Below are 18,252 nucleotides of genomic sequence, written 5' to 3'. Positions count from 1 at the left end.
ACAATGTTTTGCTATTTTTGCTACATTTGAACTATTGTTGTATTTCTAAGAAGTCTCTTAGGAAAATCTCTTCTTACAACATCGGCACTACTGGCAGTGAATTCTTACATTCTTCTATCCGTCCTTTATGAAAGACTGTTGGCCAAAATATTTTCGGACTGCTTTAAAGCTGTTAACGCACTTTTGTGACTTTATGGCTGTTGAAAATGAATTGTCTTGCAAATATTTTGATAAACATATGTACTCAATGAAAAACAAAATTTTACTGACTCAGGAAAGCAAGTTGCAGTAGATAACTGTCTCTTCTTTTATAAGTGGAATATTTTAATCTTCATATTTTAAATAGATTATGTTTAGAAGCTAGAACTTTTAAAAGTGCGGGGGGGGGGGAGGATATAATGTGAAGATGAGCAGATCTATCAATTCATTTTGACCATTATTTTATGCGGTGGTTTAGTAGATTGTGGGAATGCAATATATAAAGTATGACTTCCAAAAACTGATTAGCAAATTAGGAAGTATGGGTCACGTAGAGTTGATATAAAAATCACAATAATCAAATTAGAGTAAAATACAATGTAGATGCCACACGATTTAGCCCTGGTCCTGAACACATCAAATTTTATTAATTAGGGTGAAGAAATGAGGGATCTGTCACTAACACAAATTTTAGGATAATACTTAATACCTTGTAAGACATAAAACGTGAAAAGATCTTGATAAATGAGAAAAACAGACTGGGAGGAAAAAGAACAAATTGAATACAATCAAACGTGAATATTGTCAATAAAGAAACTCTCAAAGTGGTAGGTATGGGTACTTGAAATAATTATGAGAAGTGGTCTGTTCGTTATACCAAAAGAAAGTCCTGATGGAGTACTGTCAAGGAATGAAGTGTTTTTGTGATAAGAGACTAAATGCCAGTTTCTGAATAATGTAATGTGAAGGAAGTCAATAAATAGGACTTGCGTTTTCTGCCTTACATGCCCTAGCGACTGATTAGGTCTCACAGATTTGGCCTCCTCCAGGTCCCATTGACCAAACAATGCCAACTGGAGGGTCTGCGGGAGAGCCTTCTCTGTTGCAGCCCCGGTCCTCTGGAACCAACTCCTCCCCCACCGGAGATTCGTACCGCCCCCACTCTCCTCACCTTTCAAAAGGCATTAAAAACACATGCCGGCAGGCCTGGGGACCGTGAGCGATAGTTTTGCTCCACTTTTGTATTACTATGAATGAGGGATGATTGATTGTTTTTATATTGGGTTTTTATCTATTTCTTTGAATGTTTTAATTGTATTTTATTTTTACCGTGTCTATTTTTTATCCTTGTAAGCTGCCCTGAGTCAGCCTATAAATCTAAATAATAATAATAATAATAATAATAATAATAATAATAATAATAATAATAATAATAATAATATGAGCCGGGGTGGCACAGCAGGTAGAGTGCTGTACTGCAGAACACTGAAGCTGCCTGTAGATCTGTAGGTCAGCCGTTCAAATCTCATCACCGGCTCAAGGTTGACTCAGCCTTCCATCCTTCTGAAGTGGGTAAAACGAGGACCCAGATTGTGGGGGCAATAGGCTGGCTCTGTTTTTAAAAAGGGCTATTGCTAACATGTTTTAAGCTGCCCTGAGTCTAAGGAGAAGGGCGGCATAAAAATCAAATAAATAAATAAAATATAGGGATGGTTGACTGTTTTTATATTGGTTTTTTATCTATTTCTTTGAATGTTTTAATTGTATTCTATTTTTACCGTGTCTATTTTTTATCCTTGTAAGCCACCCTGAGTCAGCCTATAAATCTTAATAATAATAATAATAATAATAATATAACAGGGCTATTTACGGGACTGCCTCTTGCCACATACCTTCCAGAGACCAATAAGAACACACAGAGTTGGCCTCTTCTGGGTCCCATCGACAAAGCAATGCAAGTTGGCGGGACCATGGGGGAGGGCCTTCTCTGTGGCTGCCCTGCTCTATGGAACCAATTACCCCCCAATGTCTGTACTGCTCCCACCCTACTGGCCTTCCGTAAGGCCACGAAGACATGGCTTTGCCGGCAGGCCTGGGGGGCCATGAATTAACTAATAGGGCCACACTGTATGAATGGTATGTATGTTTGGGATTATGACTGCTTTCTATTAATTGGGTTTCTTTTAATACGGGGTTTTACTTAGTTTAGATTGTATTCGACTTCTTTTTTATTGCTTTGTATCTATTTGTATTTGTATTTATATTATTGTAAACCGCCCTGAGTTCTTTGGGATTGGGCGGCATAGAAGTCGAATAAATAAATAAAATAAAATAATACAGTGCAATACAGAATGAAGGAAGCAAAGAACAAGATAATTTTAACCATCCTGAAAATCACTACACCACAGTAAAGCAACCATCTTTTTGCATGCCATCCATCCTGCATTGTTATGACTACTGTATGAGATCTAAAAAAAAATATTGGAATAGCACATAAACTGAATGTGAGGCAGTATGATATGACTATTTAAAAAGGCAAATTATTATTATTATTATTATTATTATTATTATTATTATTTATTAGACTTGTATGCCGCCCTTCTCCGAAGACTCGGGGAGGCTCACAGAATACAATATGAAAAACAATATGAATACAAATCTAATTAGTTAAAACTATAAGCTAAGATCCCTACAAATGCAGTTATAGCTGCAGTAATAGTTGCCCTTTGTTCTGTATTGGTCAGACCCTCTTGAATATGATGTGAAGCCCACACTTTTCGAAGGATGCAGACAAACTGGAAGGAGTAATTGGTAGTGATTTTTAACAGTCTCAAAATGGGTGAACAGTGAAGTCAGGTGGTAGGGAAAGCAAGTAGTATGCTTGGCTGCATAGCTAGAGGTATAACAAGCAGGAAGAGGGAAATTGTGATCCCGCTTTATAGAGCGCTGGTGAGACCACATTTGGGATACTGTGTTCAGTTCTGGAGACCTCAGCTACAAAAAGATATTGATAAAATTGAACGGGTCCAAAGACGGGCTACAAAAATGGTGGAAGGTCTTAAGCATAAAACTTATCAGGAAAGACTTAATGAACTCAATCTGTATAGTCTGGAGGGCAGAAGGGAAAAGGGGGACATGATCGAAACATTTAAATAATGTTAACAGGTTAAGGTTCAGGAGGGAAGTGTTTTTAATAGAAAAATGAACACAAGAACAAGGGGGCACAATCTGAGGTTAGTTGGGGGAAAGATCAGAAGCAATGTGAGAAAATATTATTTTACTGAAAGAGTAGTAGATGTTTGGAACAAACTGCCAGGAGACGTAGTTGGTAAATCCACAGTAACTGAATTTAAACATGCTTGGGATAAACATACTGTATATCCACCCTAAGATAAAATACAGGAAATAGTATAAGGGCATACTAGTTGGACCATGAGGTCTTTTCTGCCATCAATCTTCTATGTTTCTTATCTATGTTTCGTTTCCTTTTCTGCCCTGAGTAAGGTGGCAAATTCTGCTCAAATGCCTAACTTTCCAACATTATGGTTGTAAGATCAAAGGAATTGTAGGTTCATGTACTGTATTATCATTTCTGCTGGGAATCTCTCATGGTCTACCAAATGTATTGTTTCATGTCTGTTTTACTTGGTTTTGCATCTTCTGATTCTGAAGTTATTGGGTTGAATGGTTGTTTTACTACTTCTACAGATTTCATAGGGTCCATAGCATGGCATCAAATGTAGCCTCAACACATCTGTATTGAGCCAGCTAGGAAGAACATTTAGTAAGAGAACAAGACATTTATTCTTCCTTTGTAATAGACACGATATTCCATACTTACTTACTCAACGGACATCTAAATTTTTCATATGCAGCAGTCTCTCATACTGCTCTCCAAGCACTGGGATTTGGGCCACACACTTGATAAATTTTACTAAATCAAGTAAAATTGTTCCTGGGGGAAAATTTTAAATTATCCATTTAGTAATTTTTAAGGCATAGGTGTGTTTTTCATACAATAAATGAAGATATAAATGATGTATCATAGTAGTTAAGATCTTACACTGGTGCTGTTAAAACTTGTAATTAAAAAAAGACAAAATTAAAGGAAAGGGGTTTCTAATCTTATCAGAAATCATATTATAAACAAAATAAGTGCTATTAGAAGTTTGATTCTACAGGATTTTAATACAGGAGAAGCAGAGTTTTGTTTTCTTGCCCCGAGTCCTCGGGGAGGGGCGGCATGCAAATCTAATAAATTATTATTAATTATTATTATGTTGTCTCATTGTATCACTGTCATTGCTCTCCAGTATCACACATCTAAATCTATCACCCAACATTGTGCATATCTATCCAATTAGCAAAGACATTGCAGTCACAATGTTCCTAAAAACATCCTAACGTAAGCTGGGTATCCAAAACATCTTTAAGGATCCCATTGCCCCTATTTTCAAAAACTGAATCCAGAAGACAAGAAGTTTATGATGGTATCTGCAGTCAGTACTGGCATACTATAAAAAGTAATTCCAAACAGTGCAATAATATTTTATTGATTAATCTACTATAACATCACGTTTGTACATGCAGAATTTTGAAATCTTACCAAGTAATAATTTTGAAAGCATTTGTTTTTGTCATTTTTTTAATACTGGCTTTCAATCATGTTCCAAAGAGATTTTAAAAACAACTGTAGATTTACTCAATTTCTGTTTTTTTAAAAAATAAAGAATTTTTTTTTGCTTTTTCTCAGAATTAAATTGGTGATTATTCTTCCTCTGTACGCAGTAATTTCTTGCAGCCATCTAACATTTTAAAAGCAAGCCACATTTGGCAGTACATATGCGAAACATCAACAACTTTTTCTTCTTCTGAACTTTTAGTTAATGATTGTGGTGGGAAAACATCTCCCCTTAAATAGATAATTGGGCTACCAGATCTAGATTGCAACAGTTCAAATAACTACTTGACGGCAACCAAAAGATACAGAAATCTCTACCTCTCTGCTTCCATCCTAATGACTCTGCAGATGAAACAGCCCTAACAGGCATTTAGGAATTTAGTAGCCCTTGTTTAGGGTATGTTATATTGTCTCTGAAGTTACAACTGTGATTTTTAAAAAAAACTTCTGGAGTTCTGGAGACCTCACCTACAAAAAGATATTGACAAAATTGAACGGGTCCAAAGACGGGCTACAAGAATGGTGGAAGGTCTTAAGCATAAAACGTATCAGGAAAGACTTAATGAACTCAATCTGTATAGTCTGGAGGACAGAAGGAAAGGGGGGACATGATCGAAACATTTAAATATGTTAAAGGGTTAAATAAGGTTCAGGAGGGAAGTGTTTTTAATAGGAAAGTGAACACAAGAACAAGGGGACACAATCTGAGGTTAGTTGGGGGAAAGATCAAAAGCAACATGAGAAAATATTATTTTACTGAAAGAGTAGTAGATCCTTGGAACAAACTTCCAGCAGACGTGGTAGATAAATCCACAGTAACTGAATTTAAACATGCCTGGGATAAACATATATCCATCCTAAGATAAAATACAGAAAATAGTATAAGGGCAGACTAGATGGACCATGAGGTCTTTTTCTGCCGTCAATCTTCCATGTTTCTATGTTTCTAAACTTTTCAAATAGTCCTCTCATTAACTTCCTTTGCAGATCTATAAAGCAAAGGAAATCTGAAGTAAGATTTAAGCAGAATCATGGCTTTACTTATCAACTGCCTTGCTTAATGTCCAAGTTGTGAGTCCCAATTGTGATTACTCTAACTCGGGTGTCAAATTGGTGGCCTGTAGGCCGAATGCATCACACATATAGGCCATGCCTGTTGTATATACTCCTGTTCAGTTTGAAGATTTTGAAGATTCTGATTCAGACAGTGTTTATGAATTAGTGGCAGGTCCTGATTTACAGGCAGCAGAGCAAGGGGGAGGCCAACCACAGGAGGTTTCTATGAGCCCAGACTACAATATATAAAACCCCAATCTACTCATCTTCTATAAAAAGGCACCACTGAGAATCAATTCATCATAGAATTCACAAACACTTGTCCTTAATTGGTGGATTAATGTTCTACCAACTAGTGCCACCCAACACTATGAATGTGATGCTTTTGAGCAAAATTGCTATTTACACAATTAGCCATTTGTAGCAATAGTGGCTCACGCAAACATCCTTTTGGGAGGCTTGTTTTAGTCATGAAAATGGAGTGGAAAAATCCTTTCCCTGCATTGCGTGGGAAATAAATCTTGCAATTTGAAAAAGCCTCCGAAGTCTTCTCAGTGTTTTATTGTGACAGGCAATAATATTGTCCCTCTGGGCATTGATATTAGATAGAATATAAAAAGAATGGGAGGCTCTGTAAATCCTATGACAGCCCAGTGTCCTGTCACGTCCCATACTTTTTTAGCTTGAATGTGTCCTTAAAAGTGGCACTTGTCAAGAATCAGGGAAGCCATGTTCTTTAGCTCCCTTTTCCTTGGCATGCTACTTTAACATTTTTCCTCCCTCCCTCCCTCGCCTCCTTCCTTCCTCTTCTTCCTTCCTTTACTTTCTTCCCCCCTTCTTTTCCTTCTTTCTCTTCCTTCCTTCTTTCTTTCCTTCTTCCTTCCTTTCTTCCTTCCCCCCTTCCTTCCTTTTTTCCTCCCTCTTCTTCCTTCCTTCCATCCTTCCTTCTTCCTTCCATCCTTCCTTCCTCCCTTCTTCCCTCCCTCCCTTTTTCCTTCCTTGTTTCCTCCCTCCCTCTTTTTCCTCCCTCCCTCCCTCCCTCTTTTTCCTCCCTCCCTCCCTCCCTCTTTTTCCTCCCTCCCTCCCTAATTCCTTCCTCCCTCCCTCCTCCTTCTTCCCTTCCTCCCTCCCTTCCTCCCTCTTTTTCCTCCTTCCCTCCCTAATTCCTCCCTCCCTCCCTAATTCCTTCCTTCCCTCCCTCCCTCCTTCCTCTCTCCCTCTCTCCCAATAGCACCTGTTAAAATAGCAAGCAGGCGAGCGGCTCTCCTTCCGCGCTAGAGGGCGCTGGAGCGGGCCGGGCTGCCGGGCGGAGGAGAGGCGGAGCTTCGGGAGATAAGAGGCGGGGGGCAGGCGGGAGGCCTAGGCTGCTGACGAGCGGACCGGCTGCGAGCCGACTGAAGGTAAGAAGAACGGCCTGCGGGGCAGAGGCGCGTCCATGGCGGAGGCAGAGCCCGCCTCGGGTAGCCGAGAGCGGGTGCCCGAAGTGGGTTTAAGTCTCCCTGACCTTCCACGAGAGTTTATGGCCGAAAGGCCACCCTGCACCCGCCCACTCCACATAGACGTTTGGCCCTCGCGGGATATGCAGACCCAGGCCGGGCGATGAGTCCCGAGTTTGGGGCTCCTCTGGTTGCATGTAAGCGGCTGACCGCGAGATGGCAGCAGCGAGCACTCTCTTTGCTCCCACCTACTGGTCACCTATATACGCTGCTCAAAAGAATAAAGGGAACACTCCAAGAACACATCCTAGATCCGAATGAATGACATTTTATCATTGAATACTGTGTTCTGTACAAAGTTGAGTGTGCTGATAATAAAATGAAATTGATTGTCAATCAGTGTTGCTTTCTAAGTGGACAGCTTGATTTCACAGAAGTTTGATTTACTTGGAGTTATATTCTGTTGTTTATTCCCTTTATTTTTTTGAGCAGTGTATATATCTATACCTGGATTAGTGTGTCGCGTGAATGCAGAAATTTATCATCGCGGTGCAGCATGGGTTGTCGACCCTGACTTACAAAGGCAACCGCTGAGGGTGCATGTCGATGTTACTGCACCTTTCTGCCCAGGTAGTAAAAAGGTGGCATCAAAAGAATGTGAGAAGAAAAGACCTTTGCCGTTTCCTCCCTCAGAAGTGTAACAGCAAGAAGAGGTCCTCTAGCTTCCCCAATAATATTCAGGGGTCCCCAATTTGGCGACTTTAAGACTTGTAGACTTTTGACTGTATGACTGTAACTTCTTGCTTGTATCCTTAATTTTTTTATTAATGTTGATTGTTTCCTCATTGCTTATTTGACCCCTATGACAATCATTAAGTGTTGTACCTCATGATTCTTGACAAATGTATCTTTTCTTCTGTGTGCACTGAGAGCCTATGCACCAAAGACAAATTCCTTGTGTGTCCAATCACACCCGGCCAATAAAGAATTCTATTCTATTTAACTCCCAGAATTCTCCAGCTAGCTATACTAGCTGGAGAATTCTGGGAGTTTGTTTTTGTTTATTTATTTGTTTTATTTATTTGTTTGTTTGTTTGTCTATCAAAACGTGTACAGGATAATAGGTATGGTATAAATAGAATAGAATTATTTTATTGGCCAAGTGTGATTGGACACACAACATAGAAACATAGAAGATTGACGGCAGAAAAAGACCTCATGGTCCATCTAGTCTGCCCTTATACTATTTCCTGTATTTTTATCTCAGGATGGATCTATGTTTATCCCAGGCATGTTTAAATTCAGTTACTGTGGATTTACCAACCACGTCTGCTGGAAGTTTGTTCCAAGGATCTACTACTCTTTCAGTAAAATAATATTTTCTCATGTTGCTTTTGATCTTTCCCCCAACTAACTTCAGATTGTGTCCCCTTGTTCTTGTGTTCACTTTCCTATTAAAAACAATTCCCTCCTGGACCTTATTTAACCCTTTAACATATTTAAATGTTTCAATCATGTCCCCCCCCCCCCTTTTCCTTCTGTCCTCCAGACTATACAGATTGAGTTCAAGGAATTTGACTTGGTGCATATGCTCTCAGTGTCAATCTTAAAAGTTGCCAAGTTTGAAGACCTCTGCCTTAGATCATCTCATAACTTGGCCAGAATTTCTTTCTCTTCCCCTTCATACTTCCCAATTGGTGATCACTAAATAAAGATTGCCTGTATTGGCAAACAACTATATAAAATTAAAACCACCTCTTGTTTTCATTCATAAAAAACTTTTCCTCTCACAGCAAAACACTTGAATTTTATAGCTAGGTTGTTCACCTTTTGCCAATTCCTTTCGTCTGATAAAAGGCCTTTAATCTCATGCTTTCTATCTAGAAATGAAGTATGATGATGATGATGATGATATTCCTCAGCTTTCATCTGAAGCTTTAGCTGCTCTGCAGGAGTTCTATGTCGAGCAACAGCAGAGAGATGCTAAGACTACTGATAAAACTCAAAGTTATTCGGTTGGCTCTATTGAAGAGAACTGGGTAAGCATTTTTGCTAATACATGAATAGATTGGACTGGACTGGACTAGAATAGAATAGAATAGAATAGAATAGAATAGAATAGTAGATACCGATGATATGATATACTTCGCCAGAAGACAATTTGAAATTATAAGATGACTTATAACTTTCCCTCTCACAAGGGAATTTAAGTTTAAATATTATACATTATGTTATTTGTTTATTGTTATTGTTATTATTGTTCAGTGTACTCAAATAAGTAATTAACTATATTACTAGGATTATCTTTTTTGTTTGTATGTGTTAATTTTGTTTTGTTTCAATTTATGATTTGATTATTTATCTTACATTTTTGTAAATGTGTATATATGTATTTTAAATCAATAAAAAAAATTAAAAAAGAAAAAGAATAGAATATAATTCTTTATTGGCCCCCTTTGGTGGTGGTGGTGGTGCATGGGAATATATTATAATTCTGTTAACTATAAGATGAATTATGATTAGAATCTCTCGGAAAGGTCAAGAGGGAGAAAGAGGAAGTATAAAGGGAAGGAATAAGAGAAGGAGGGAAGTATGAAGGGGAAAAGAAAGAACGTAGGATGGAGATGGAGAGAGGGGAGTGTAAAGAAATGAAGAAAAACAGACTAATAAACAGCAATATAAAAGAGATATTTTCAGACCAAAATACTTACTGTTGAAGTAGAATAGTGTATTTAGTAGAGCAGCTGGAGAATGGCTCCCAGCTGTTTAATCTTCCAGAGATAGTTCTCCTCAACTCCAGAAAATATCGAACCTTATATATTTTTGGAACCCTGAAATAAGCACTTTGCCTTATTGCCATACAATCCAAAACCCAATTGGGCTTATTATCAGAGGATGTCTTATTTTGAGGGAAACGGGGTACAGTAGTTATATTTTTTACTTATATAAAGTAATTAATACTAGCCATTTCTATAACAACAGCATACCAATGATGAAAGCCCAAAACCAAAGTTTATTTTTGTTTTGTCTCTTTAGAGCACAAAGCCCAGAAACGGTTTCCAAGTGGAAACAAATTTACTTACGTTCTTTTCCCTAATTTGTATAATTAACTTCACCATCTCCACCAACCCTGTCATCTTTCTGATCCATTCTTCCATGGATGGATATTAATTCTTTTAAGTTGGTATTTCAACCAAACCAGACCTGGGTTGTAGCAAATAATTTTTTAGGGGTAAATTTTCCTTTAAAAATTATGCTGTTGACATTTGCACTTTTTTTAACCCTTTCAGCAACTGAGCCAGTTTTGGTATGATCCTGAGACAGCACTTTGTTTAGCTAATGAGGCCATAAGAGCAGCTGGGAAAGGTGGCAGGTAAAGCATTGTGATTATATTTGTTTATTTTATTTATTTATTGGATTTGTATGCTGCCCCTCTCCGTAGACTCAGGGCGGCTAACAACAATGATAAAAACAGCATGTAACAATCCAATTAATAAAACAACTAAAAACCCTTAATATAAAACCAAACATACACATAAACATACCATGCGTAACTTGTAATGGCCTAGGGGGAAGGAATATCTTAACTCCCCCATGTCTGGCGGCATAAGTGAGTCTTGAGTAGTTATAGCAGAACCTCTGGTCACAAATGCTTCTGACCACGACCAAATCAGGTTTCAACCAAAAAATTCACATTTCCCCCCCCCTACAGCCGATTTTTCCTTTCGCACCAAATTTGTAAGTGCCAAATTTCTAAAATTAGGTTCAGCTCATGACCAAATTGGCTTGTGACCAAAGTTATGGAGCGAATTCTGATCATGACCAGAGATTCTACTGTATCTTGTAAAAATGCTGCTTATTCTTCTGGTTCATTCTTTGTCAAGTGGACCAGGTGTCCACTCGACTGGTTTTTGCAGCCTTGTTTGAAAAGAAACCATCACAAAAACAACACACGTGATAGAAAAAAACGTGCTCTTTCTAATGAAATAAAAATGAAGATGATTGAAGGTGAGAAAACAGAGAGGTCTGTTTCCTCACCTTCAATCATCTTCATTAGAAAGAGCAAGGTTTTTTCTATCGCTTTCTGTTTTCTCACCTTGAATCATTTAAGCTTTGCTGGCTGAGGAATACTGGGAATTGAAGTCCACAAGTCTTAAAGTTGCTGTTTTGCCGGACTCTCTGGTAGGAGCCTCCCAAAAATTCAAAGTTACAAATTTCAGACACACGCACGTTTGAAAATTCAAAACAATGTTCTTTATCACAAAATAAACTAAGCACTCTTTTTGTATTGCAAAGAGCACTCGTCCCAAAACAACCTGGTAGTTTGTACAGGTCCCTTATCAGTTCGTAAGTACTTAGCTTGCAGCTGTGAAGAAAGTCACAGCCCTTCTTCTTCCACAAAGTGAAACACACTTTGCTTTGCTTTGGTTTCAAAGTGGGGAAAAGTCAACAAACAAAGGCCGGAGTCAGCAAGACATTCATGAAACACAACGATCAGATAATTCTCCACAACGGCCAACCCCACATGCTACTATTTATAGCAGTATCACTAATTACAGCAGCCCCACCCAACCACAGGTGGCCTCATTTTCTCTTGTAATAATCCTTTAGTTGTTGCTTCCTATGCATCACTCTACGCATGCGTGGATGTGTCATTAATTCTTGTTCAGAAGCAAGAGATGATACAGATGACTGATCTCCTGGGCTGTCTGCCAAACTCTCCTCCTCCCTGTCACTCAGGCCTCCATGGTTAGAGGAGACTTCATCGGCAGATTCTACCGGGAGCAAAACAGGCCTGCGGCATGTGGATGTCTCCCCCACATCCACCTGCACATTCCTTGGGGCAGGAGCTGGGCCAGAGCTAACCACAACAGTTGCCAAGGTTGGAGATGCCTGGGATCAATCACTGGAGAGTGATTGATCTCTCAAGCATCTACAAAAAGCTCTGGGATCGTCACAATATCCTACCTCTTACAGATGAGGGGTTGAGATCGTTCTTTTAATAAGTCTTTGATCTATAGAAGAATTTGGACCCAGAGCTTTAGCCAGGATTATTGGGGCAGGGGGAATGTCCACCCACCTTAGACATTTCTGCCTTTACTAAGTGCAACCAGCAGTTTTATGATGACCTGAACCCTGAGCCTAGTCCTTTAAAAGGCATGTAATATTTGGACTTGTGTTAACCACAAGCACATAAAAGAAGGTACTTATAATATTAGAAATAGAAGCAGCATATTTTTAGGAAACCACACCTTGTTTTGATCCTGTCCTGTGTTTAAAATAGATGGACACGGTCTATTTATGCAGTAGTCCAGAGGGTACATGTTACTTTTTGAGCAGTAGGTTATTTGTAAAGTCAACTTTGGTTGCAGTACTATGCATATTCCCCCCAAGAACAAGATTGCACTGTGCAATGAATAATTATTTATTATTTATTTGTAAATAATTATTCATTCAGTTCTCTCAAACAGGCACTTTCCTGTTTGGTGAGGTCGTGGAGAATTCTGCAGATGTGTTATTGAACAAGAATGGTGTTTGTGGACTCACGTAGGTAGTTAAATCCAGGAAAAGGTGTGAATTACCCATTTTAATGTATTAATAATAATAATAATAATAATAATAATAATTTATTGGATTTGTATGCCGCCCCTCTCCGCAGACTCGGGGCGGCTAACAACAATAATAAACACAACATATACAATCCAATAATAAAAAACAACTAAAAACCCCTATTATAAAACCAAACATACACACAAACATACCATGCATAACTTGTAATGGCCTAGGGGGAAGAGCTATCTCAACTCCCCCATGCCTGGCGGTATAAATGAGTCTTGAGTAGTTTACGAAAGACAGGGAGGGTGGGGGCAGTTCTAATCTCCGGGGGGAGTTGGTTCCAGAGGGCCGGGGCCGCCACAGAGAAGGCTCTTCCCCTGGGGCCCGCCAACCGACATTGTTTAGTCGACGGGACCCGGAGAAGGCCAACTCTGTGGGACCTTATCGGTCGCTGGGATTCGTGCGGTAGCAGGCGGTTCCGGAGGTACTCTGGTCCATTGCCATGTAGGGCTTTAAAGGTCATGACCAACACTTTGAATTGTGACCGGAAACTGATCGGCAGCCAATGCAAGACACGGAGTGTTGAAGAAACGTGGGCGAATCTTGGAAGCCCCACGATGGCTCTCGCGGCTGTGTTCTGCACGATCTGAAGTTTCCGAACACTTTTCAAAGGTAGCCCCATGTAGAGAGCGTTGCAGTAATCGAACCTCGAGGGCATGAGCGACTGTGAGCAATGACTCCCTGTCCAAATAGGGCCGCAACTGGTGCACCAGGCGAAATCAGGACTCTCCAGCCTTGGCAATTTTAAGACTTGTGGGCTTTGACTCCAAAAATTCCTCAGCCAGCTTTTGGAGACCCCTGTATTAAATAACTACTTCTTTCCTTGGTTCATTATCCTTGCAGGATAGCTTGCATCAGTGCGCCGAGTGTTTATCAGAAATTGAAAGAGCAGGACTGCCAAGGTTTTTCCACCTACATTTTGGAGTATGACCCGAGATTTTCCGTGTATGGGACCGAGTATATTTTCTACGATTACAACAGCCCTTTGAAACTTCCAACCCACCTTGAAGCACACAGTTTTGATATTGTCCTAGCAGATCCACCCTACCTATCTGAAGAATGTCTCCTGAAAATAGCAGAAACCATCAAATACTTAACTAAAGGAAAGATTCTGCTCTGCACAGGTACATCACTTGTTTTCTCGAATTCACTTGCTTCAGCGGGGTTTTTTTGGAAAGAAAACAGCCATTTGTAAAATCGTTATTATATTATATATTATATTCACTAGCTAGAACCAATCATATTGCCGTTGCCATTCCTTTGGATTATTTCAGAGATATGGAGAGGGGGGAATCTGCTGCTTGGGTAACAGTCTATCCTCTATATTAACCTTACATACAACACTGCAGCTTTACATACATTTCTGCCTTTCGGCGACATACAACGTCCTGCCTGTCGGCGACTACTTCAGTTTCAACCACAACAACACGAGCACACAACAGATTTAAACTTAATATTAACCGCTCCAAACTTGACTGTAAAAAATATGACTTCAGTAACTGAGTTGTCGAAGCGTGGAACTCATTACCGGACTCCATAGTGTCATCCCCAAACCCCCAACACTTTACCCTTAGATTATCTGCGGTTGACCTATCCAGATTCCTAAGAGGTCAGTAAGGGGCGAATACAAGTGCACTAGAGTGCCTTCCGGGGGGAAGAGCCTTCTCTGTGGGGCCCTGGCCCTCTGGAATCAGCTCCCCCCAGAGATTGGCACTGTCCCCACCCTCCTCGCCTTTCGGAAGAGTCTTAAGACTCATTTATGTCACCTGGCCTGGGGCGATTAGATCATAGCCCCCTGGCCGACAAATGTTAAATATGGTAGCTGTTTGAATGGGTATGATTGATTTTTAATATATTTAAGGATTTTATTTATTCATTCATTCATTCACTCACTCATTCGACTTCTATGCCGCCCAATCCTGAAGGACTCAAGGCGGCTTACAACAAAAGTATGGATACAAAATAAATAGATACAAAAACAGTAAAAGAAGTCGAACAATTATCTAAGGCTAAAACATCAACACACTAAAACCCCATAGAAAAGTATTATAAAAAATGGCGGTCACACTCATATACATACGCACCATTCATACAAATGGTTTTTAGAGTAGTTACTTAGTTTCAATTATTTGGATTTAGTTTGCTGTATTTTATTGTTCCTTTTTGTATGTTGTGAGCCACCCCGAGACACACACACGCACACACACACACATTTCTGATTTCCAGCAAAAATCGTGCTGTGGCAAACAATGATTTCATTTTGACCATCATATTTGCTTTACAACAGCCATGTTTGCTTAATGACTGTTCTGCCGGACTCTCTGGTAGGAGCCTCCCCAAAATTCAAAGGTACAAATTTCAGACACACACACGTTTGAAAATTCAAAACAATGTTCTTTATCACAAAATGCAAAATAAACTAAGCACTCTTTTTGTATTGCAAAAATAGTCCCAAAATAGCCTGGTAGTTTGTACAAGTCCCTTATCAGTTCGTAAGTACTTAGCTTGCAGCTGTGAAGAAAGTCACAGCCCTTCTTCTTCCACGAAGTGAAACACACTTTGCTCTGCTTTGGTTTCAAAGTGGTGAAAATTCAACAAACAAAGGCCGGAGTCAGCAAGACATTCATGAAACACAACAATCAGATAATTCTCCACAATGGCCAAATCCACACGCTGCTATTTGTAGCAGCAGCACTAATTACAGCAGCCCCACCCAACCACAGGTGGCCTCATTTTCTCTTGTAATAATCCTTTAGTTGTTGCTTCCTATGCATCACTCTACGCATGCATGGATGTGTGATTAATTCTTGTTCAGAATCCAGAGATGATACAGATGATTGATATCCTCCTGGGCTGTCTGCCAAACTCTCCTCCTCCCTGTCACTCATGCCTCCTTGTCAGAGGAGACTTCGTCGTCAGATTCCACTGGGAGCAAAACAGGCCTGCAGCATGTGGATGTCTCCCCCACATTTACCTGCACATTCTTTCGGGCAGGAGCTGGGTCAGAGCTAACCACAACAATGACCAACAAAAAAGAAGTTATAGAATCGGGCAGTCATAGGTGACTGATTTAACAACCTTGATTGGCAACCATAATTGCAAGCTCTCTTAATCATCATAAATCGAGGACTATTATAGCAGCTTTTCTGTGGATAGCAGGAAAGAATTTTCATTGTTATACCCATTTTAAGAGCTTTCTGGGACCATCTGAATGGGCCATAATTAGAAATACATAAAACCTGTTCTGATCTAGAAGGACTATTCTAAACTTTTCTTTTCTTTTCAGGTTTAATCATGGAAGAATATGCTGCTAAATATCTTGGTGTGAAAATGTGCAAGTTTATTCCAAAACATGCTCGAAATTTAGCTAATGAATTTCGATGCTACGTGAACTATGATTCCGGACTGGATTTGGATTCTCTTTCTTGATAACCCAATAAACATTAATAGGGTTTTTTCAAGCTGGAATGATTTTTCATTTTCTGACATGAGTAAACATCTGCCATTTCTTTTTTTAAATAATGTATTTAAAATGTACTACATTTCAGCTGGTATGAATCCCTTTATAAGGGGGATGGACAATTTGTAAATTTGATAAAAAATATTTTTCTACATTTGATTTTTGGTATCTTATGTAGAAGGAGGTGCTGTTATCCATAATTAGTATATAGCAATTGTTGTGGTTAGCTCTGGCCCAGCTCCTGCCCCAAGCAATGTGAAGGTGGATGTGGGGGAGACATCCACATGCCGCAGGCCTGTTTTGCTTCCAGTAGAATCTGTCTCATCTGACCAAGGAAGCGTGAGTGACAGGGAAGAGGGGAGTTTCACAGACAGCCAGGAGGAGATCAATCATCTGTATCATCCCTGGATTCTGAACAAGAATTAATGACACATCCACGCATGCGTAGAGTGATGCATAGGAGACAACAACTGAAGGATTATTACAAGAGAAAATGAGGCCACCTGTGGTTGGGTGGGGCTACTGTAATTTGTGCTACAGATAAAAGTGCAGCCTGGTGTGTTGGCCTCATGGCAGTTTATCTGATTCATTGTTTCGTCAAGATTGTGGTTTTTTGCTGTTCAGGATTGTGTGTGTGGACTCTCTGGACTTTAGAATTGGACTCAATTTCCTAGTTATTGGGTGAGCAATTGGACTGCATTTCACCTGTGCCTTGTGTGTACCAGAAAATCCCTTTGACATTTAAAAAGGAAGCTGTTTCTGTTTTTCTGTTTATAAAAACTTTGGGTTTTCCTTTTATTGTGTGGTGTGTGTTTTCCTGGAGTAATTACCCTGTAATTACGGGCGGTTGAAACATGCCGGCAGAACAGCAATGATGGCAAACTTTTTCGACGCTGAATGCTGAAGCAATTGGCACGCAGCGGCGCACTTATGTGGGCCGCGACAATGAAGAGGAGTTGCCCAGGGGGATGTGCGCACTGGCCAGCAAGTCTTCCAGTTACTGCTGCACATGTGTACACACCAATCTGCTGGCTAGCGTGCAACATAATTACAGTGGAACCTCAGCTAACGACCACAATCCTTTCTGGAATGTTGGTCGTTAGCTGAAATGTTCGGCATCCAAAACAATTTTCCCCATAAGAAATAAAGGAAATTGATTTAATTGGTTCCCAGCCTTTATTTCTTATGGGGAAAATTGATCTCTTGTTTATTGTGGATGTTACGTTCCAGGACCACCCATGATAAAGGGTTTTTTTTTTCTTTCACCCCCCCACCCCACCCATTGTCCCTCACTCCACCCCCCCTCTTTTTACCTCTTTACTTCTTGTCTCTCTGCCTTCGTCTCCTCGGCTGGCAGGCACTGAGTTTGCTGGTCCCAGGGGGGCTTCTCTTTGAAGTCTGCAGTGGCTGTGGTGGCGGCAGCGGCTTCTTTTTGAGGACAGTATCAGGGGCCTGGGGGCCTGGGCATGGACATGATGTTCCCGGCGCTGCTGTTCCTCGAAAGGAAGCTGCCGGAGCCGCTTCAGCAGTTCCCGCTGCTGCCGCCGACACCAGCATCCAAGCTGCCGCCGCCACTGTCCTCAAAAAGAAGCCGCCATTGTCGCAGTCGCCACTGTCTTCAAAGAGAAGCCCCCCTGGGACCAGCAAACTCAGCGCCTGCCTCATCATAGCCAAAGCGACACTTTGCTGCTCCCCTGGCGAGAAGACGAAGGTAGAGAAGCAAGAGGTAAGGAGACGGGGGGGGGGAGTGAGGGACAATGGGGGGGTATGGGGTAAAGAGGTAAGGAGAGGGAGGCAGGAGCGAGGGACACTGGTTGTAACATTTTTAATAATAACCAACAATTTCTGTTCAGTATCCGAATTTTTGTTCAGTACCCAGAGCAAATTTTTGCTGAAATTTTTGGTTGTTATCTGAAATGTGTGCTAACCAGGGCATTCGTTAACCGAGGTTCCACTGTATTTAAAAAGTAAACAGAAAACAAAGTCAAAGGGAACACTCAATGTATTGCTAGGTGTATTTCTGC

At 40.3% G+C, this 18,252-nt stretch overlaps 1 protein-coding gene across 2 annotated transcripts; it reads left to right on the top strand.

Moving 5' to 3' along the window:
• Positions 1 to 7,027: 7,027 nt before the first annotated feature.
• EEF1AKMT1 (EEF1A lysine methyltransferase 1) lies at positions 7,028 to 17,026 on the top strand. 2 transcript variants are annotated; one of them, XM_070749815.1, is made up of 5 exons: positions 7,028 to 7,116; positions 9,037 to 9,191; positions 10,443 to 10,525; positions 13,612 to 13,892; positions 16,055 to 17,026. In XM_070749815.1, exons 2-5 carry the CDS (start codon positions 9,039 to 9,041, stop codon positions 16,195 to 16,197), a joined length of 660 nt encoding a protein of 219 aa, XP_070605916.1. In that variant the 5' UTR covers positions 7,028 to 7,116; positions 9,037 to 9,038; the 3' UTR covers positions 16,198 to 17,026. The 2 variants fall into 2 exon arrangements, with proteins under 2 accessions (XP_070605916.1, XP_070605917.1); XM_070749816.1 differs by having other exon boundaries at positions 7,055 to 7,349.
• Positions 17,027 to 18,252: the final 1,226 nt, after the last annotated feature.

This window comes from Erythrolamprus reginae, chromosome 4, assembly GCF_031021105.1.
Source record: "Erythrolamprus reginae isolate rEryReg1 chromosome 4, rEryReg1.hap1, whole genome shotgun sequence".
NCBI lineage: Eukaryota > Metazoa > Chordata > Lepidosauria > Squamata > Dipsadidae > Erythrolamprus > Erythrolamprus reginae.
The sequence above is the reverse complement of the archived record's forward strand: the minus strand, read 5'-3'. Positions and strand labels throughout refer to the sequence as shown.